The 22921-nt window shown below is 38.4% G+C and overlaps 1 protein-coding gene across 1 annotated transcript in view; it reads left to right on the top strand.

The window, feature by feature from the left end:
- Nucleotides 1–22921, top strand: part of LOC129706565 (zinc finger C3H1 domain-containing protein-like) — a 90472-nt gene that overhangs the window by 14630 nt on the left and 52921 nt on the right. Inside the window, exons 7-13 of the mRNA XM_055650927.1 lie at nucleotides 73–161; nucleotides 581–793; nucleotides 1379–1549; nucleotides 2819–2953; nucleotides 7085–7203; nucleotides 7633–7779; nucleotides 11143–11243. Coding sequence (XP_055506902.1) covers nucleotides 73–161; nucleotides 581–793; nucleotides 1379–1549; nucleotides 2819–2953; nucleotides 7085–7203; nucleotides 7633–7779; nucleotides 11143–11243 — 975 coding nt within the window. The remainder of the gene's footprint in view (nucleotides 1–72; nucleotides 162–580; nucleotides 794–1378; nucleotides 1550–2818; nucleotides 2954–7084; nucleotides 7204–7632; nucleotides 7780–11142; nucleotides 11244–22921) is intronic.

Below are 22921 nucleotides of genomic sequence, written 5' to 3'. Positions count from 1 at the left end.
ATAGACTTGTGCTAAATGTTCTAGGTCTTTAAGTCTGTTACTATAAACTATTTTATTTGCCATTCCTGACAGTATCATCTCCAGTGCCACGTCCATTCACCGTGGATTACCAGACAGGGTATTTTATTCCAGTGCCACCAGTGCCAATATCTATCCATCAAGTGAGCTTCATTTTTTCTATTAATTGTGATACAAGGTACTCTATTTTGTTGTATTTGTATGGAAATCTTGCAAAATTATTCCATATTGTTTCGCTTTTTGTTCAACAAGAATGTTGCTTACAAAATATTTTGCATTGAAACTATGGTTCAATTCATGATTTGCAGTGGTTGCTGCAGCAATTAATGACTTCAAGAAAGACTAAATATTAGCCGCAGTCATGGTTTATTTTCATTTTTATGGAATGGAGGGAAGTTAATATATTTAATCCAACTGTGTTAAAAAATTATATGGCATTACTTTTGGATTGTTTTGCGAGCTTCAAATAAACCATTTTTGTCCCCTTTTGTAATATACCTAATATTTTTTTCGATGCTAAGCTTTGATAATGTCCAAATAATTTGCAAATCTTGTTCTCCAGAGTCTGGGAGAGTCTTTCTTTCCAAATTATTTGGAGAGTTACTTCCCTTGTCCTTTCGAGCTGCCCCCACCACCGCCACCACCACCACTTCCACCCGAGGAGCCTGAGCAACCGCCTAAGCCACCGTTTGCTGATGAGGAGGAAGAAGAAGAAATGCTGCTTAGAGAAGAATTGTTAAAATCTATAGCAAATCGACGTGCTTTGAAACCTGAGGTAACTGAAACTGATTTAAATCTGTATTTTTAGCCAGCAGAGGGCAATCTATATCAAGCTAGGAAGTTTAGCTGGTAATTTCTATATTGTACTCATTGGTTGAGTCCTGAAAGTTTTGAGTTTTTATTGAGAATAAGGGTTCTTTGTATCCTGCAAGGCAGTTCACTTTTTGCCATGTCCATAAATTAATGATTTTATGGTTTTATTTTTGTTTTGGATGGAATGTGTATCATTGTGTACCTGAAAAGTGGGCCTGTCTCTTGGTAGTTACTCCTGAAGGTATGAAGGTTGACCTATTAATCCATGTGGTGTTTGTTGTCTTATATTCCATAGAAGTCCATGCTCTGCAGAAGATATAATAATGGAGGGTATGAGCCAAATAGAACTCTCCTTGTCACGAACTTTTTAGATTTTCTTTAAAATCGGATTCATTCATTTCAAAGGGAAACTAGTTTGCTTGTTTACCTTCATTGTGTGAGATTTAGGGAACAGATTCAGGCTATAGGTTAAACATTGCAAGAAGTATAAAATAATCAGATTATATATGTCGCTGTTAAGTTATTTTTCTCTCTCAATTTTCTTAAGCAGGATTCGAGTGATGATTGTGATCTTTCTTTGCCACCTCTTCCTATTGAGAATTTGCAATCGGCGCCAGTAAATAATTTCTCAACTGCCAGTTTGAATTCTACATTACAGCCACGTCCACAAACCACAAAATTTGTGAGAGCTCCTTCAGCAAATCGGCCGCTGATAATGGTAAGTCTCATGGCGATTCACATCACAACTTAGAATGGGGTTTCATCTAAAATATACTTGTAGCTTATTTTCAAAGTGGGGCATTGGTGCTTCAAAATAAGTTGCCATAATGCTGTAGTTCAGCTCAATATAGTCAGATATTCCCACAAAGTCCTTTTAAAAATCATACAGCTGTATGAAGATTAGTTTCATCTTGTTCAATATGTTGACTCTCAATTGCACCAAACAGAAGTTATATGTGTGCGTGCTAAATTTAAATTAGCGTATGCAAAGCTTCCCTTCAATATTAACCATTGCAAAATATATTTTTGAAAGTTGTTTTTCTTTTTACTTGTGGCACATTTGTTAAAGTAAAATGTACTAATTGTTTTGATTTTTTTTTGTTTAAAATGTGTCCATTTGATAAATGAAAGATTATCTTCCTGCTTTTGTTAATGTTTTAATTACTCCCGGAAATTGTTAAACAAAGTCACTGTTTTAAGAAAAGATAACCCATTAAATAAATAATATTTTGCTGTTCAGCAAATACCAATAAATTCAAACCCTCAGTGACATGAATAGTAACCCTCAGTAGCATGTTATCTGATGATCTATTGAAAGATCTGAGGGATTCGGAAACAAAATAACCAAGTCCATGCAGGTTGTTATAGAATAGGTCTTTGTGATTTTTAGCGGTCGATTTTGTGTAATAGTTTTCATATTTTCACTTGAGTCCATCCTGTGAGTATTTATCATCATGTGGGTATATATATATTGTAAGCTTTCAATGGAATTGTAAGCAGGAAATAGCATAGAATTATATAGAACATGTACAGAACAGGGACATCTGGCAAATCATGTTTCTGCTGGCATTTGTGTATGCTTGAGGCTTTTCCAGTTTTCCCCCTTGGCTTCTTTGTATAACACTCTTCCTTATTTGATTGTCTAGTTTCTCCTTTGTATTTTCTGTATTTCCTCATCTGTATTCCTTCATCTACACACCACAATAGTATTTTGAATTCACGATTTGATTTATTTTTTAATAATTTGTATATTGTGTGTATTTTTTTCATTCAACTCAAATCATGCATGATCTAAATGTGCATCCCGAGAAGGTTTATATAAAAAAACAAATTGAATGCTGCATAAATTTCTCCGTAAGTCAAGTCTATTTTATTGCCATTGGTGCAAGTATGGTCAGGGTCAGGTACAATGAAAATTGTGTTAGAGGTACTATCACATTAATTGCTTTAACATGCATTGTTTGCCTTTTCTTATTGTTCTTGTTAGATTCCAAGGCACAAATCAGTAGTTGTGAGACTGGATGACTCTGATGATAGTGATTCAGATAATGAGCAACCCAGTCTAATGGGTGTCTTTGGCGGTTTGGAATCCATGATTCGAGAAGCAAGAAGGACTGCAGAGGTATGAACAACTGTAACCTCATAACTACGATAGTAAAACAATTCTAATTGTTTGATACTATTGGCTTTCGTGAATATTATGACATGTAATATTGCAATCACTTTGTTATTTGGAAGTAGCAGTTCTTTGTTGTTTGGCAGATGCAGTATAATGTGGATGGCACTAAGCTGGGGGGCAGTGTTAACTATGAGGAGGATGCTAGGAGACTGCAAGGTGACTTGGATAGGCTGGGTGAGTGGGCAAATGTTTGGCAGATGCAGTATAATGTGGATAAATGTGAGGTTATCCATTTTGGTGGCAAAAACAGGAAAGCGGACTTATCTAAATGGTGGCCGATTGGGAAAGGGGGAGATGCAGCGAGACCTAGGTGTCATGGTACACCAGTCATTGAAGGTAGGCATGCAGGTGCAGCAGGCAGTAAAGAAAGCGAATGGTATGTTGGCTTTCATTGCAAAAGGATTTGAGTATAGGAGCAGGGAGGTACTACTGCAGTTGTACAGGGTCTTGGTGAGACCACACCTGGAGTATTGCGTACAGTTTTGGTCTCCAAATCTGAGGAAGGACATTATTGCCATAGAGGGAGTGCAGAGACGGTTCACCAGACTGATTCCTGGGATGGCAGGACTGTCTTATGAAGAAAGACTGGATAGACTTGGTTTATACTCTCTAGAATTTAGGAGATTGAGAGGGGATCTTATAGGGACTTACAAAATTCTTAAGGGGTTGGACAGGCTAGATGCAGGAAGATTGTTCCCGATGTTGGGGAAGTCCAGGACAAGGGGTCACAGCTTAAGGATAAGGGGAAATCCTTTATGAACGAGATGAGAAAAACATTTTTCACACAGAGAGTGGTGAATCTCTGGAATTCTCTGCCACAGAAGGTAGTTGAGGCCAGTTCATTGGCTATATTTAAGAGGGAGTTAATGTGGGCCCTTGTGGCTAAGGGGATCAGAGGGTATGGAGAGAAGGCAGGTACGGGATACTGAGTTGGATGATCAGCCATGATCATATTGAATGGCGGTGCAGGCTCGAAGGGCCGAATGGCCTACTCCTGCACCCTAATTTCTATGTTTCTATGTAAGTATAACTAGTGTTGTAATTTAAGTAACACAACAATCAAATTCATTATAGTAAGGTCTCAGAAACATTAAATGGCAATAACCAGGTAATTCATTGCAACTTAGGTTGCAATTTATATGAAATGGACTACTTGGTAGGGCAAATGTAAATTGGATTAATGTCCATTCAAGAAATTATATTTCAAATAATGCAGGATTCCTTATTGCATTTGATTGGCAACCTAAATTGTGTGCTTAAGTATTTAGAGTAGGACTTGAGCCTACAATCTCACAGCTAGGAAGCAAAAATGATGCCACTTAGCCCCAGGTAACATCCTTTCACATCAGTTCTAGTCATAATTGTAGTAACAGGAAAGCCCATTGTACATCTCTGGAATTGCAAATTGTGTGCTTTTCACTTAAGTTATGAGATAATTTGCAATGTTGTGTACTTATCAAGACGAGCGACATTGTCAAATGACAGCTAGGCTGGAGAAATTTTGATTAGGATCACATTTATGTTACCATTATTTCTGAATGTTACATTTTATATATTCCATAATCAACGTAACCCCAGGTGATTCGTCTGTTCTGTACTTGAAACTATTGTAGTGAAATTTGCAATTGAATGCAAAATTGTGGCTGCTGCCAAAGAGGAGTATACTGATATTGGAAATTACTCTTTAAAAACCCACAAATAGGCGAGGTCTGTTAGACTGACGAGCATAAGATTGCAAGTCCTCAAACAATGGATAAATTGAAATGTTAGTTCATTTGACATTATTTACAATCTGGAAATAAGCAGTTAGTTGTACATTGGTATAACAGAAAAGGGCCCTTTGGCTTACTGCATCTATGCCAACCATCATGTCCTTCATACTAATTTCACTCTCCTTATTAATTCTGTCCTGCTCATTCAAGCAGTGTCCAGATGCCTTTTAAATGTTGTTACTGTTCCTGCTTCAAATCTCCTTTCAGCTCATTCCAGAAGCCATCTACTCATGGTATGAAAATTTTACTCTTCAGATCCCCTTTAAATCTTTTCCCTCTCACTGGAAAACTATGCCCTTTCAATTTTGAACCTTGCAAAACAGACACGACACATCTACCCCATCTGTCTCTCATCTCTTGTCTATATAACTAAAAGTCTTTGTCTTGTTTGTTTGTGTTTGCCTCTCAAGCTCTCTCTCTCTCTCCCTCCCCCCCCCCCCCCCCCCCCCCCCCCCCCCCACACATTTGGGAACGGGTCCCACTTGGTCTACTATTTTTATATACCTGTGTCAAGTGACCTCTCTGATTTCTACTTTCTCATAACTCAAGTCCTTCAATCCGGGCAATAGGCGCAGGAGTAGGCCATTTGGCTCTTCAAGCCAGCACCGCCACTCAGTATGATCATGGCTGTTCATCCACAATCAGTACCCCGTTCTTGCCTTCTCACCATATTCCCTGACTACACTATCTTTAATAGCGCTAACTATCTCTTTCTTGAAAGCATCCAGAGAATTGGCCACCACTGCCTTCTGATGCAGAGAATTCCACAGATTCACAACCCACTGTGTGAAAAGGTTTTTCCACATCTCCGTTCTAAATGGCTTACCCCTTATTTTTAAACTGTGGCCCCTGGTTCTGGACTCCCCCAACATCGGCAATATCCTTGTGAATCTTTTCTGCACCTTCCAGCTTAATCGTATCCTATCTATAAATGAAAAACCACAATATTCCAATGCCCAATGCGCAACCAATGTTTTGTCCAACTGTTGCGAGACTTCTCAACTCTAATACTCGATGCCTCGCATACTATATGCCTTCCCCGTCAACCTGCCCACTTTAGGGACCAACAAGGTGCCTCTTCAGGGCCCTGCTATGCCCTGGGCATTCTTCGGGGCCCTGCTATGCACTGTGCATGTCCTGAACTGGTTTAACTTCCCAAAAGGCATCACTATGCATTTGTTCAAGTTTACTTGCCTGTTTGTCTATATCCTGCCATAACCTTGGACAAATCACCTTCACTGTTCACCAAACCACCAATTTTGGTGCCATAAGAAAATTTGAAACTGAATGACAGAAGCTGTATATTGTCCAAAGAGTGGAATTTGTAAAACACACCTTCGGGGAAACAGTGAAACAGGGAAGTGGAAAGAACTAATAGAAATTGCATTAATTGCAATGTGTAAAAAGAGTTGAGATACTGTCTTATAATTTTGCTGCATGTCATTGTGGGATATATCATGTCTTGATTGGTGAATGTTTAGTTTGTGACTTTATTTAAAGCAGAAATAATATGTGAATGCTTCATTGAGTATAATTCCGACTGGTAACTACGCGCTTCGTCCGAGCACATTATCACACGTGTCATGCAAGCCATCTGAAATGACCACCTAAACTGTCATTTGGCAACCAAAAAAGCTGCCACGGTTGCCCGGCTGGCAACAGGAAAAAAAATTTAAGCGAGAGCCCTGCGATGGGATTGTCGACTTTTCATTTGCAGTATTATACTGGGAACCCCCTTGTGTGCCACTGTTCACATGCAGTTTTCTGAAGTAACTTAATCAGGCTTTCCACTTTGATTCTGAGCGAACTCTCATGCAGCATGGGAACAGACCCAATTCACCATCAAGTCCCTGTTGAACCTCAGGCATTCAATTACACAATCCCATTTCATTCTCACAGCACTTTCGTCAACTTGTCCTAACAAGGGTCAATCTATTATGTTCAATTAATCTACCGCAAGGTGTGGGAAATGGGGATATAGCATAGGAATGAGGAAAATAAATATGTATTCTCCATATGTTTAAACCCTGCCAATGAGGCAGTAGTTCTATTAGCTGCACCACAGTTCTTGGTACTCAATCTAAAAGTAAACGTGATATGGCTGAGCACTGGAATTTATTGGCTTATTTTCTTTTTTTTTAAATAATATGCACACACAAAATTTGTGTGTAATGGTTAAAATTTGTGTAATGCCTACTATATTCTGTTGTGCTGAAGCAAAGCAAGAATTTCATTGTCCTATCTGGAACACATGACAATAAACTCTCTTGACTTGACTCTTGAAATTTGTCTCTCCATGAAGGCATCAAAACCAAAACCTAGGCTAAAAGCAGAAAAAGAAAATGATCCTGCAGGAACCATAAGTGGATTGCCAGAAGGAGGAAAGAAAGAAAATAGACCTTTGAAGGAAGAAAACATCAGGTGAAATGTCCAATAATGATCTCTGCCTATTTGCTTCTATTCTTGCACGAACAATGTCAATTGCTTTGGTCGAGTTATTAATTATTTAAATCTTTGTCACATTGTGTATGATGGTGAATTAACGGCAATTCTGGAAAAGTTTATAAATGGAGCTGCTCAGGTTGAATTCTTCTTCCATTTCTTGAGATGAGTTAACTTGACCAACTACTTTTTTTAATTTGCTTTGGTATTTAAAAGCTAATAATGACTAAAAAAAAAACCTAAAAGATAATTAACACAGCCTAGATATTTAAATCCTTGGTAATATATGCCTATTTGATTAATATTTGCAAACATCAGTAATTGGGTTCTGTGATTTTTGTCAGTCAGAAGAATGTGTATTAATTTTATTGCTTAATAAAATACTGATTGTTTTGTCTTGGTTTTAAGTCGTGAGAAACAGCGAGTGTTGAAATCAGATTTATCAAAGGGTAGTCCATCACCAGTACACTCTGATGCTGAAGTAAATGCTGTTATCAAGAGAACAATCGTCAATAAACAATTATCAGAGGTTGAAGAGAAATTAAGAAAACACAAGTAAGTTTCAGTTGTGCTTGATTTATTAAGTTGGTATACTTTAGTCAGAACACGGATATTGACAGACAAACTTGCATTAGCAGAAGATATTATTTGTATTGTACTGGTACTGGATTCTAATAGTCAAGCTCTTGTCGGAAAAAAAAAAATTCCAGGTTATCTTGGAGAACACACTGGATTCTCTTCAATAGTGCTATAGCATCTATTTTCTTTACCTGAACACAGATCTGGAATCTAATTTGAACATCAGATACAAAAGAGCATACGTTTGACAGCAATGCCTTCCCTGACAGCATAAAACTGCTGGAGGAGCTCTGTGTGTCAGGCAGCATCCATGGAACGAAATTTAACTTTTTTTTTTGCTTGAGATTTCGGCATCTGCAGTCTCTTGTGTCAGCATGAATTTACAGTTGGCTATTCTTAATTTGACATTCCACAGTAGAGCTCAGATGTTTTGCTGGCCAACTGTTTGGACTGGTTATGCACTGGTTCAGCATCTTGCTCACTGTGCTTTCCTGAGCTCCCTCCACATTTGTCAGGGTCCTGGTAACCACCCTTCCTCCTAACTTGAGATTCATTGGAAAGTTTGTTTATGTTATCCAACATCTTAAAAAATGAATGAAGTGTTTTTGGTATAAATAGAAAAATCTGCCAATAATTTGGAAAATCTGCCTGTTTTGGCACCACCATAAATTAGTATGTTCTATGGTATTTAGAAAATACCATTATTTTCTATTTTTCCAGCTCCAGCTATTTTAACACTGGCATGGCTAAGTTCACTTGGGTCATTTTGAAGGGGAAGATACTTTCGTTTTCAGACTTGCAGAAAGGGGAGAGAAATTAATGGTCTCCACTGACACTAGCTGCATATTCTATCATTGGGGCAGCCACGGATTCCTTCTCAGCAAGTTATAAATTTTTCAGTACGTTTATTAATAGGACAAAATAGCCCTGAGGTGTATGTTATCTTCACAGCAGAAGGTAATGAAAGTGTACTAAAATTAGTAAGCGACCAAAGGGAGAAAGAGTGAAGAACGAATAGATCCGGGCGTCAGGCCGGCATCTTCTAGAAGATAGGGATAAGCTATTCATGTCATATTTATGGGATCCCTTCTTCAGACATCGTACAGTAGTGGTGTATGGGTTATTTAGCTCGGCCGGCGTGCCGAAGAATATGAGGTAGAAGATTGAATAAAGTTGACAATCGTTAAGATTAGAGACAAGTGAAAGGGCGGTATTCTTTTTCTATGATTGATTGTATTAGCCTGTGGACAAAAGCCAATGCAGATAGCATGAGATGATAATTATTTTTTCAAAAATACTTTAGTAGAGAAGGGAATATGACAAAGGACCATGCGTGAGATGTCTGAACACAAATAAGGAGATACGGTGCAAGGTGACGAGAACATAGGTGTAACTGCAGCGCAAAGCTGGCAGTGGGGGGGTGGTTGCATGAGCAGTGTTATAAGCGTTAGCATACCTAAAAATTACGAGATTTAATTTTTCAACCATGTTCATGCTGTTAGGGTTAGTAGAGCCTACCGAAGATTTATTTTATTTATTTTTTTTTTTTTATTTTTTTTTTAAAATGATTATATTTTTTTAATTTTATGTTTTTTTTTTTAATATTATATTTTTTTTAAAAAATGTATTTTTTTTTATTTTAATTTTTTAAAATATATTAAAATTTTTAATTTATTTTATTTTATTAAAATTATAATTTTAAATTATTTTTTTTTTTTTTTTTTTTTTTTATTTTTAAAAAAATATTTTTTTTATTTTTTTTTATTTTTTTTTTTTATTACTCTCAGTTTCCTTAAAAAAAAAAAAAAAAAAATTTTCCTTTTTATTTTATATTGTTTTTTTAAAAAAAAAAAAAAAATTTTTTTTATTTTTTTTTTTTTATATTTATTTTTATAAGTCTTATAATTCTTTATATTATATTTTTTTAATTTTTTATTTACTTTTATACTCATAAATGAACGAATATAGCAATCTAATATTTCTTTCCCCAACACTACATTAAAATAATCATATATTAGTTTAATTAAAGATCTAATTATTCAATATAATTCTTATTTAAAAAAAATTTAACATTTATCCAAGACCTTCCTCCATTGTGCTCTAATTTTAAAAATATATGAAAGATCATTTATATTTATTAATATAATAATCAATAATATCTTTTTATATAATATTCAATTTTAAAATAAATTTTTTTTGTTATATCAAAAAAGTTAAAAATACAGTACTTTAATGTAGGAAATTTGGTTAAGTTTAAGGTGGCATACAAATAACAACTCCACAATCTTTCGTTGTACCAATAAAGAGGCGGAGTAGAGAATTGGTGAATAGAACAGAGTAGGGATAAGGCGTCAGCATTAAACATGGTCATTGGCATTGGGCGAGGTCCCATTCTGCTAACCGTTTTAATTTTGGATGCAGTGGAACAAGATTCAACAGGTTCAAAGGTTATTTTATTGCGAACATACACATAAGGTGTAGTAGAAATGCTATCTCTGCCATGCAGCCACATAAAGAAATGAATAGCCAGGACATAACACAATAATAAAGAAATTTAAACATTAAAAAACATCCCCCCACAGCAATTGCTTATCCAAATGAGCGGAAGGCCACAGTGTCCAGTCCCCATCCCAAGTCCACCCATTTTAGGGTCGGGCCTATTGAGGCCATTAGGCCTTTAAGCCGAGGCCCTGTGTTCCAAGCCATTCTACACCGGAATGACTGTACTTGGCGTATTTGGGGGGAGGACATCCTCTCTGCGGCGGAATCGGGAACCCTGGATAAGAAACCCGCTGATTCCTTACCGGAGAGCCGGAGGGACTCGACCGAAGCCAACGAAGGCCGCCGTCCGGTTGGCAAGCTCACACCACCTGGTGATATCATCTGAGAGATAGCCCAGGCTCCCCGATGCGTTTGTACGTTCAGCGCAAAAAGCTGCGTACTGCTCCAAAGACCAGCAGCTCCGCCGATTTTATCTCGCGCCCCCCGGCTTCAGCTCCACCGACGAGCTCCAGCGCAGCGGGCGAACCGAGACAACCGAATCGCACAGCGCGCTCCACACCACAATAGCGGCTCCAGCGCATGCTGCCGCAACAGAATGCCTGAGGTTCTGGTGGAGCCCCGACAGGGGAAACACCCGCTCCAGGCCCATGGGTAGGCCAGCGAGGAGACGGTTCGAAACTGCAGCCCTGAGAGAAGCAGCTTGCCTCTCCGCACCAGGTAGAGACCCTGAAAGCTAGTTCCCCCCCACTACAACCCCCCACATTAATGAAAACAAAAGTCTAGACCATCCAGAACAAAAAACACTATTAAGCTGAACTAAAAAATTCATAAAAAAAGAGATGAAAAGACACAGCTGCTGGCTGGGGCGAAGCACCATGCACAGGACAGCGCCCCCTCCTGGGCAACGAGATTGCTGTGCAGTTTTCAATCGTGTAAAGGTAAGAAGATAGAGCCGACTGAAATGAGATGTAGAAAAGATGGGCGATAGAAGGCCTGTACGCTGGCGAGGTGAGACTATTCACTGGTAGGAGAGATGAGAAAAGCAGACAACGCGATGGTTCGATTCTGCTATTCAAAGCTCTAATTGCCATTCTGCAAACATATATATATGAACATGTAGAATATATGATGGAAGACACATGCGCGAGACTGTTTTATACTCTGGGGAGATGGGAGTGCAATAATTAAGGAGATCTTGGTACCTATATACAGGAAGAATTGACCGTGAAAAACACGTCGATGACTACAATTTTTGTTGTCTTAGTAAGGAAGAATTATGTTGTTTTAGGAGTACGTACAGCAAGAAGAGCCTAGATTGCTTCCTACAAGATTAGGAGGGTTGGTCCCCAAGAGGAAAGATGGACTGGGTTGATCCTCAATTCTGGTGTTTGTAGAAGAATGGAGGAGGTATCTCCACTGAGACAACAAATGTAACTTTTATAAGTATAAATCTCTAATTTACATGTATGCAGACCTCAACATCTAACTTATAATTACGTTGCAATGTACATCTTTCATCTATTTAGAAGGAAAAATTTGACTCGGATCTGTTTAGATTTTAGTCTCCTTCTTACAACAGATGAAATCTCTCGTTATCGAACATACTACAACAAGAAGCAAAAAGAAGGGAGGCACTGCGTCAAGCTGAAGTCACCAAATACACCATGCCCCACCAGATAAAGAACAAGTTGCAGGAGCTGAGAAGTTAGTCAATGCCAGAATAGATATGCTCATAAAACAAACTTCAAGCCACAGGTAGGCTGAGAATCTTTTAAGATTTTCTCATTCCCATTCCCTACATTTACAGTACATTTGTTAGTTAGTTTTATTTGCCAAGTTCAAATTAGTAGATTTGGTTTTTAAATAAATTAATTTACGGGCAACTTCTTTGAAGTGTAAACAGCAAAGTTCTCGCATCACGTTCTTGTAATAATTAGCAAGTCCTTGTGAGTTTTATTATGGTCATTTTGAATTGGCCTCCAATTACAGTCATTCGTAAACATTCTACAAGTGGGGAAGATTCTGTTGTGCTCTTTAGAGTCATAAAGTAAAAACAATAGAAGACAAGGTTAAGGAAAGATTGTCAGTCAAATATGAAGGGGGAGGGGGGTGGGGGGGGGGCAATGTGCACGAGAAAAAAGCACTTGCTAGTCGGGGGGAAGTAGGGAAAACGTTAAAACCATGAACAAGGTCCTTTGTGGTCTGGGTTGAACCACTAATTAGGATATCAAAAATGGTTTAGGATGTGAATTGCTCATCAGTGTCCAGTAAAAGCACAAACATGCGAATTCTAACAAATTTCTAGCTATTCTTAGTTTTGGGTTTAATAGCGGATGTATGCATTGTACATGTTGATAGCAAGAGAAATAGAAAAATAGGTGCAGGAGTAGGGCCATTCTGCCATGTTTCGATACCATTGCACCGGCCCATTCAATATGATCTTATGGCTGAGCGTTCCAACTCTGGAACACTGTACCTGCCTTATCTTCCAGACCACCTTAATCTCTTTGTGCCACAAGGGCCAACATCTAACTTCCCTCTTAACAGATAATGCCAATGACACTGGCCCTCAACTACCTTCTGTGGCAGAGCCCCTGTGCGAAACTTCACCCGACGTTCACCCACATCTATGTCAGCTAGGGGAAAATGTTGTTCTCATCCGTTCCTAAAATATTTGACCATTTAGAGAACTTTGACGGGTTTCAACTTTAATATCTGCACACTATCAAGGCACACCATCTAAACTCAATGCAAAACCATGTTGACAACCTCTTTCCTTCCTCTGCTCCAAAACGTGGTCAATGTTTACTCAAGTTCTAAAACCTCTCACTCGTCGCAATACGTGCAACTGATTTTTCGTATCAACACTGGTCACTACTTTGCATTCTGCCCAAAACAAAGACTGATGTTTAGAAGTATTATTCGTATTGATGGTAATCTACACTGTTTTTTCAGGCTAATACAAGAGATAACCGATTGGCATGGCTCATCCTACAAAAAACACAGTAATTTAAGAAAGAAACTGCAGAATACTTAGTAGCCAGGAAAAAAAATAAAAAAAACGCTTGCAAGCACCTCGGAGTATGCCATATCGGGCTAAACGATTCAAAAATTGAAAGAGGCGCAAGCTTTTAATAACAGAAATGCAAGACTATCAGAAAGTATGCCTGGAATTGGGGAAGAGCCTTTCATTTGGGTATCCCAGCCCATCAATGAGATGACCTGACTCAGGATAAACGTATCCTTGAATACCGAAAGAAAGAAGATGTGAGACGACGAATGTGCAATCTCCTTCTCTAAGGGAACGAAGGAGGTCATTCACGGGAATCACAACTCTGTCACATTAAGCCCAACTCGAAGCACACGGACGTAAGTCAAGGAAAAGAAAACTTTAAGTTAAAGCCCAACCAAAGAAAAGCTTAGATGAGCCGAACTTTTCCTTGTCTCATGATATTGATTGATCTCAAAAAACTTCATGGAGCAGGCCGATGACGTTAAAAACATTTCCCCCTTCCAGAAATACTTTAGGTTTGCATGAACATCAAAGGAGAAGTCCCAGGTGGCCAGGGTAGTCAGGACTGTCTATATGTGATATCCCTATTACTGGAACATGAGTTAACTTAATATTAATCATTTTCTTTAACTGTAACGTGTTTTTATACAGAAGTTTTTCACACTTTGAAAAAATTTCACAAGTAGACCTCTTTGAGTTTTCCGAAAGGAAACTTTTGAAATGTTGATTGATTATCTAATTTTGTTCAAATACCAGCATTACTGTTCTGCAGTGAGCTCCTCACCAAATAACAATGTCATACTTGACAGAGGGTTTTATAGTATAATGTTATATACTGTTTTGGACTAAATGTTGCCAGGGTGTCATGTGTGATCTTATGTAGAAATAATGCCGAGTGGTATCATGTTCATCGAGGTGACGGAGGCAAAAATAAATGGGAAATGGTTTAATTAATCATCCAAATGTTACTCTTGCTCGCCCTCTCTTTGATCTGCTCCAGAATCTGACCGTTTTTTGTAGTGGACTTTTTCCCAATCCGCAACCCTTACTTATAGAAGCAAATTTTTTTGGTATCTATCTAATGCATACTTAAGCTGACATTCTCGAAAACGCATTTTATATTACTACTTTCATTAGTTTAAGGAAAGCTCCATTCTGGTTGCTAGGATTGCACATCATGGTTTAATTGTCAAATACCAATGCAAATTTTCAGATTTTGTTATGCTAAGGATTAAAAGAGAGCCATTCACCCGACCTTATAAAGGGGCCACTGATCACCGACCATTGCCCCCTATTTTTTTGCAGGGGGGGAAGTCAAGTTCAACCAAGGATGCACTAAAATTAAAGCAAACTAAAAGCTGTGTGCATTAAGTGGGGCTAGGCTGAACAAAAATTAAATATAAGGATTAAGGTTTGAAAATTCGATTGCAATATATCCAGTGGACATTAATTTATTAACCATTTTGAGCCTGCTTTCTACATCTGAGTATTACTTTTAAAGTAGTTGCAAAAATATTTAGTGAATACCAACTATTATAGACATAATAGCACGTTTAACAAAAAAAACAACAAATTGATAAGTGTTGCAAAGTGACAACGTGCAGAAGCTACGTTAAACAAAATCTCACTGATGAAAATAGAATGTGTAACTGTAATGGAGGTGCGAAGTCCAATTTATTTTAAAGCTGATAATCTTAAGACTCAATCTTCATTTTTATGGCACATTACTAATCATCACGGGACCAATTTACTTCCTGCATCAAGTACTGGTTACTAATATAAATCGTTCAACTGTTTGTAATGTGTTCCAAAATAATGTGTCTGTAAACTACTTGAAAGGTTGTACATTTTTCATAAAAATAACTGTTTTCTTCAGGTAGATTAATGTGGAATTTGGATTACAGTGCCACAGTCAATGCCAACGGTGATCTGAAAAACCGACGCCACTTGGAATCATACAAGACCCCTCTTGTAAGTCTTCAAATCTTATAGGATGAAGTCTTAATTGTTATAGTTTTATTTGAATTTACTAGGGAAGTGGGAAATAATCATTCATATCAAAATTGTAAACCCAAATTTCGCATTTACCATTGTATTGAGAGGTCAATTGCCGCAAGTCATCTAACACAACTGCAAATGTTTAATCAAACTATTCTATTCATGAATGAAAAAGATAAATATAATATGGATATATTGTTTGATTAAGTCGTAGTGTGTTGATAACGCGATCAATCACATATTCTCCCTGGCCATGGCCAAAAGTGATAGTAAGGTGGTAAAAAACAGGTAACTAAATCATAGTCACTTGATTAGGGCCGTCAAATATCTTCTAGTCAAATTAGCCAAGTTATGTCAGCAAAAGGGTTAAGGAAGTGAGTCATACAAAAGACATGCATAATGCACTGGCCACTTCCCCTATCCACAAAAAATTGCGATGGAAATTGGCACACCATGACGAGATTCTTATCACAATTTATGTTAAGGGATTGCGGGGACTTGTCGTTTTTTGCATGAAAGTTCTTAATTGAATGCAAGGGAAAAGTCAAATTTATGGTAACATAGAAACTTCAGCGAATTTGCCTTGTAAAGTCTGCAAATTCCGATATTGGGCAAATGGTCGGGTTATAATAAGTGAAGCATTCTGAAGATTGCTAAATTGTTCAAGATTTAAATGTGGTCAATTTAGTTCCATGTGTATTTTTTAAGAAATAGAAATTGTAGGAACGTGCAGTTGATTTCTAATAATTGTTTCATATTAGGCGGTGGGGTTTCAAGACCTTATTTTCGTAACACAGAGAAGCTTCTGTTCGTTCGGCAATCCTCATATAGCAACTTGATTGATTCCAAAAAGGGGGGGGCCAATGCTTCGGGCGTTTTTGATTTAACTGGTAAGCCAATGCTGATGATTGCAATGGTAGTGTATACTTGTCTTTTATATAGGCTATGGAAGGTTATGTGAAACAGATTTCTTGAGTACTGTCCGGCTGTGTAAGTAATACCGTGATAATGAGTTGTACCACAACTGCAAGGGACTACACAACACTCAATTTGTGTTCTTGAATTAGTGCTCCATGTGAACCAGACAAGATGCCTAGGACGTCTTCCAATCACTGGGCTTTAATACTTTTTAATCGTCAACTATTAAAGAGGCAGTTTTAGGGTGGGAAATTGATTGTCCAGTGTTGTTGACACTAATAGTTTTATTTGTTAATTTGTAATGACCTATAATTGCGCAGTATTTTGTCCTATTCTGATGGGTGAAGTTTGACTCGTACAAATGGCCTTTTTTGAATCTATTGAAGCCATGCTCTATTTCTTTCTTTTTAGGGAAAAAAGAGAGCACGCATTTGAAATCAATCAGCGGCCAAGATCTTTCTCTACTACAGACTATCTCTGAGTTAACAGTGTTCAGATTTTAATAAAGATGAAGAAATCAGGGTGTGCAGCAAGTAACTAGATAGTATGCACTGTCTGGTTCGGCATACTGACGATTTATGATGTATATCCCACATGACCGAACAAGAAATTTTTAGCTCTAATAGATATCCTAGTATGGATGCACGTGAATATTGTACTTGAAGCAAAATGTAAGTGTAGACGTTTTGTTTTATACAATCGATAATCGTCGAATATGAGGTAAAGGTGGTGGGAAAAAATTTATTAGACGAAACGTTAATAGGAGATCCGACTTAGAAGGAAAGAAAATGACCACGGATGAGATGGCTGTTTTGCTTGTTAGCAAAAGTAAATGAAAGTCTGGTCACAGTCAAGTAACTATTGCCTTTCAAATTATTATTGTAGCCCCCCGCCCACCCACCCAACATTAAAAAAAAAAAAAAAAATACACCCCCCCAAATCCTCATCACACTGAATCCACAATTGGCGGATTTGAAGCAGTGTGGTTCCATGAAATTATTTAACACAAACATCCTTAATCAGAATAGAGACCTAAGAAAGCTTAATTGTCTGAGTATGAAGTCAACAAACCTTCATGAAAGAAATTGGCTCATTCATGCAGGAGGAACTAGTTAGAGTATATAAGTAGGGCATAATGTTTACAAAAGAGACATGGTGGGTAGGTTTGCGGTCAGGGCGGGGTTTGAAGCGGAAACATTTGACCACACTGGGATAAGCAACACAGTCCACATTGTCCAATGGATAATAATCGTAAATAATTTTAATTTTAGTAGTGAAGAAGGATTTTGACTAAACGTAGTTGGAGAAATATTACTGGTGGCAACACATATTTGGCTTATTAAATTATTAGTTGTGCTTTCTTCAAATATGGTCGAGTTGGATTACAAACTTTGATCAATAAAGTTGATGATCCACGCTGCTATTCAAAAATCAAGGGAGAGTTAAAATGCCAAACAGATTTTATAAAAAAAAAAAACAGGTTAACTAATGCAAAATTATGGTCATATGATGTTCTTATTCAGACTCAAACAACATCAAAGAGAGAGAGAAGGAAAATGGAAGACAAACCTGAGAGGGGGAGGGAAAACAGTTTCTGAAAGTAGCAATAGTGTGATGCACAAATTTGGACACAGTAAAGATATTGGTATGATATTGCTTTCTGTAGATAAGTTTGAAAATTTTTTAAAAGAAACCATTCATTAGCATTCTGCATATGTGGAAAATGTGATCTTATTTGTCTAGAGATACAAATGGCAATTGTTCTACCTAATGGATCGGGGTTATGGATTAATAGAAATTGGTAATCGTCAGTATTTTATTTCTTTTCCAGTTGCCCCAGACCCCTTATGTCTTCACAGTGCGGCCTGTCATCCCACTCATCCACATGAGCGTTCTTTTCGCCTAGTTGTAGATAGTGGTTACATTTTGTCTTATCGAATTTTTTTGTGCTCTGTCAGAGATAAAAGACTAACAGTCCATCACAATGACCCCATTTTGACCCTCGTTCCATCCTCCCCCCCTTCCCTTTCCTCGTCTCGCCTCCCCTCTACGTAGTGTTTTCCGTCTCAGCAACTATCTAACGCACACGCATTTGAACTCCTTGGATAACTCCCTGTGCCGTACAATCCTACCTCCGCGTCTTAAAGAGTTACTCTAATAGCTTATATTGTGGATTGGAGCCAAAGTAGCTAAACGGAAATTGACAAGGCATTCCTACCACAATCGTTTGATACCTTTACGGGGTCCGTGCCCCCCCTCTTTTCCAGCCCAACCCTCCAGGGGGAATTACACAAGCAGTTTAAAGCGCAAGGGGCCGAGGTAGTATTTTGAGCTGTAATCCTTTTGTAAGCACGACTATCGTCAAGTAGGATATGAGCGCTAAATTCATCCTCTGTTTGTTTTTTTTTTTTTTATTTTCGTGTTTCGTGCAAGTAATTGAGCAAATCAACACACACACACAAAAATGAAGGCTATGAAACTTGGGTTTGCGGTGTTATGCTTGCAAAGTTAGGATTCTGACAAATTGGGTACTGGATTGTCTGAGATATACTGGATATAAAGGCAGCATATTAGCGCCGACAGGTTCACATAAGTTAGTTAAGATATTCCGATTGGAATCGTGTAGTTTTACCAAGTTGATGATGTTAAATAACATTAGCCAGTGCAATCCTTTTTTTCTATAAAATGTTTTACGTGAGTTCCAACTATAAAAAGTTTTTATTTAGCTGAAACAATCTGATTTCATGTGTACATAACTTGAAAACATATTTGGATAGCTTTTATAAAGCTAATGCTCATTTTAAAAGAAAAAATGAAACAGTTGGTACTAAATCATCGTAAGGCAATTGAGCCCAAAATATGCATGGGGCACGAATAGAATGGCCATGATGTTTTATATGAACATCTATGATCACTAGTTCCATTTGTCCAAGAAATGTGGCCAGAAGTGGGTAGAAATGCTCTGCCTGAGTATAGGGGAACAGGGTGCGGGAGCCATGCAAATACATAGCTTCGGGTTAATCTCAGTCAGGCAAATACGGCCCACAGTTGGCGTCGGATGGAACCAGGTACTCACTACGATACCTATAGGCTTTATTAAGATGGCCGTATCCTATCAGACTTTGGGCACCCTGGTCCCTGCATTTAACTGATCTGATTTATCCTCCGCCCTGAAGTTAAAAATGCGCGGTAAATGTACGTAATTATTTCCACGCGGGAATTTCATCCCTAGTAACAACACATAGCAAGGAGAGCTCGCTTGGAATATGCGAGGTGTTTGTTTAAAATGTGAGTCCACTCAAATACCTTATTTTAGATTGCCACCAGCATCAGCCCAATGTATATTCTCCCAGCTATTTTGCAATTTTGGAAATGTTGGGAGCCATCACCGACAATGCAATCCTTAACTGAATCAATGGCAATATCTCAGGCTCAAGGATACAATATTCATGTAGAAACAGTGCCCTCTCAATAATGATTTGGGACAAAGGGAACCATCATTTATTTATTCCTCTGTACTCCCACTATTTGGATTGTACCTATTGTCAGATTTGAATTACCCTGTATAACTGCATTTTCTAACATGTTGTCTGACACCAATGGGAAAATTAGGCACATGTTTATGACCATAGTCCTCACCCTTTCAGGCGGCAGCCACGTGAATGGCTTGACTCTGGGAACACACAAGCAATGTCAATGTAATGAAGCAGCTCCGTATAGTCACATGTTTTCGTATTGTGGCATAAGCCTTTGCATGCTAAGGGTATGCTTGAAAGCTGTGCCCCGATGAGAACCATTAACGGGGCCCCTGGGGTCTTCTCTGTGATGTCTAGTCAGGCCATGTATTGCACCATCTTTAGATTATGCTGGTTAGGCGCGGCTTCCGTCCACAGTTTCTCTATAACTAGAGGCATGTCAATTGGGATGCAGATCGGAAATTGACTTGCGTCCACCAAGGAATTTACTTTTTTCTAGCGTTTGAAAAACTCCTTGATTGCGCCTTTAGCAGATGTTTTGGGATCCTTGTCTTGCTGTGAATTAACTGCATGGCAATGAGTTTGTTTGTAACTGACGATAGCCAGACACCTGTGTCTATATAAACTTCAGGAGCATCTATGATATACCATAACCAGTTGTATCAAATGAACGCTATGAACAATCTCTCGTGACCGCCCAGAGTACCTTCTCAGTCGAGACAGTACCCCCCTTTGCCCTACCACCCTCGGTTAACTTTTAATTTACAACCCACACCACTAGTGGTTCAAGGCTGATGGGTGTTGCTTAGGACTCTTGGGCAGTTCCTTCCTCTCCTCTATCTCACCTTTGCTATTGCCATCACTTGATAACAAGTAATTTCATCTCTCTCGTCCACAAGACCCTTTTTCCAGACTGTGGGTGCTCTTTAAGTATTCGTGGCACAACCTATTAACCTACAGGACCCTTCATCTATATTTGTAGCGCGTTACAGCTGGTTTTGCATCTTGCAGTGTAGCTCTGATTCTGTTCATGAGTCTCTTTCAGTGACCAGGGACAGTGTTCATGTGACATTAATCCACAACCTGACCGAGACCGGTTTTCTGATCTGTAGTTTCAATTACGGTGTTTGCGGCGATTCTTTGTTTCTTCTTTTTCATGGACTAGACTTTGTAGAATCTATTGGATTTTTGACAGCAGTTGTGGAGCGGCTTCGTATGGGACTGCCACAGTCCCTCTGCTGCCAATACATTAGTCAAGACTAACCAGTGTGTACTATCCTCTTTTCTTTTTATCATGAGTTCCAAGCAAGGTGATTGTCCGTCTGGTAAGCGTAAGTTGGCTGTCATCCTGCCATGTCTCTAAAGTTATTATGGGTTCCCTCGAGTCTATTTATTAATTGGCCTCCGCCTCCTTGATTCCTTCTTCACATGCTGGCCCACCGAAAGACTTTGGTATTCTCATCGTGTTGATAAGGCAGGACAAATAAAAGGTTTCCCAAACACAACGCGATGTGGGAGAAAGACCTGCTGGACGTAGGGAAAAGACGGAAGCGTGACTGGAGAAAGTTTGTTATACGCTAGCCTACTGTAAGTAAGGCATATTAAACACACTGAGCAATTAAAGTACAAATAGTGAACCAACTAATTTGCTTCTGGGCATTCAATTGTATAAGTCCAGAGGCAAGTATGGCTGGGTTTTGTGCACGCAGTAAATACATGTGTGCCAGCATGTGGGGGGTGTGTGTATTTGCGTGGGTGTGGCTGCGATATTTGAATCTCGGACTGGCAGTGAAAGTTGATTGAACAAAAATGACATTTCGGAAAGGTTCACTTCATTGTATTAATTATACTGCAATGCATTACATATCCGTCATCAACCCATTGCTTTACACGACTTTGGTCTCAGGTGTTTCATTCCTGATTACGAGTTCCTTGTTTAGTAGCTTACATTATGGTGTTATTTGTGGAATGTCTTTCACACACCCAATATTTAAATTATCTTTGCTTTTTCTTTTATTTTCGAGCTTATATGTCCTCTCCTGTGGAGTATTATTTTGGTTTGGTGTAAATGAGTCACTTTTCCTTTTGACGATGCCTTTCATTTTTCCTCCACCCCCCCACCACCGTCTTTTCCCTCTTTCTGACTGTTTCTCCTTCTCCTTCAGTGTTCTATTATTTAACAGCGGCGGAGACTATATGCATAGTTGCCAACCTGGAAAACAAGCGCTCGACCTCCTCGCTTTGAGCAAAAACACAAATAGTCCCCCTCAACGATCTGCTACATGCTTTGGATTTACACACTCATTCTCACTAACAAAATACCCTGCAATCAGACGTGGCAAGGGTATGTATGTGTATCTATCAATATGATACAGATGAGCCTGATTAGAGATGAATTGCCTTGTATCAATTTGCTTCAATGTTACCGATGTCAACACGTTACTACCACACATTATCCTAACTGTACTTGAGTTGCTCGCTTGTGACTCATACTCATGCTGGCTTCACTCTAATAGTCACTTACATTTTGTATCGCGCTAATAAATATATGCCTTGACTATCCTGTTGAGTTGAGTAATTGCCAAGTTTATTTGCGGAAATACTCTGCAGGCCAGGAAGCACTAACGAAAACAAATCATTGCTTTCAGGCTTTTTGATACTTCGGGGACGTTCAGTCCATCACTTTTATTCAACAGATGAAGTGTTCTTCAACCTGAATTATTTTTTTACCCCGTTCTCTATGGCCACAGATTGCAGGCCGACCTTGTGTTTGAATCATTCTGTTTTTATTTCAGTTTTCCAGCACCCGAATGCAGAGAGGCCCTTTAGTTAATTAGTGCTCTTAAATTAGTAATTTGAACAGTTATGTGTGTTTGGAGTTGTAGGTGGATTTGGTCCATGACACACACAATCTTCAGGTATGGTGAGTGTGAAACCCCTCCCTGCGGCTATTTTTAATCAACTTCTCAATGCACTGATCATATGCCATATCAAGTAATTGTCTGGAAATATTTTTCCAATTTTTACTGTCTATGCTTAAGCTCAGCAAATTCTACCAAATCACTCACGCCATAAATTTTGTAGATTTATCACAAGGGTTTTGGTATGAAATATCCATTTCGATGCAAAAATTAATTATCTATGACCATTAGCAAAGTAAATCTTATTTCCTACATCGAGAATTAATCCGGCTCTTTAATGTGGTAAATTG

The sequence above is a fragment of the Leucoraja erinacea genome, chromosome 19, assembly GCF_028641065.1.
Source record: "Leucoraja erinacea ecotype New England chromosome 19, Leri_hhj_1, whole genome shotgun sequence".
Classification (NCBI taxonomy): domain Eukaryota; kingdom Metazoa; phylum Chordata; class Chondrichthyes; order Rajiformes; family Rajidae; genus Leucoraja; species Leucoraja erinaceus.
Note: the sequence above shows the minus strand (reverse complement) of the source record. Positions and strands in the feature narration are given on the sequence as shown.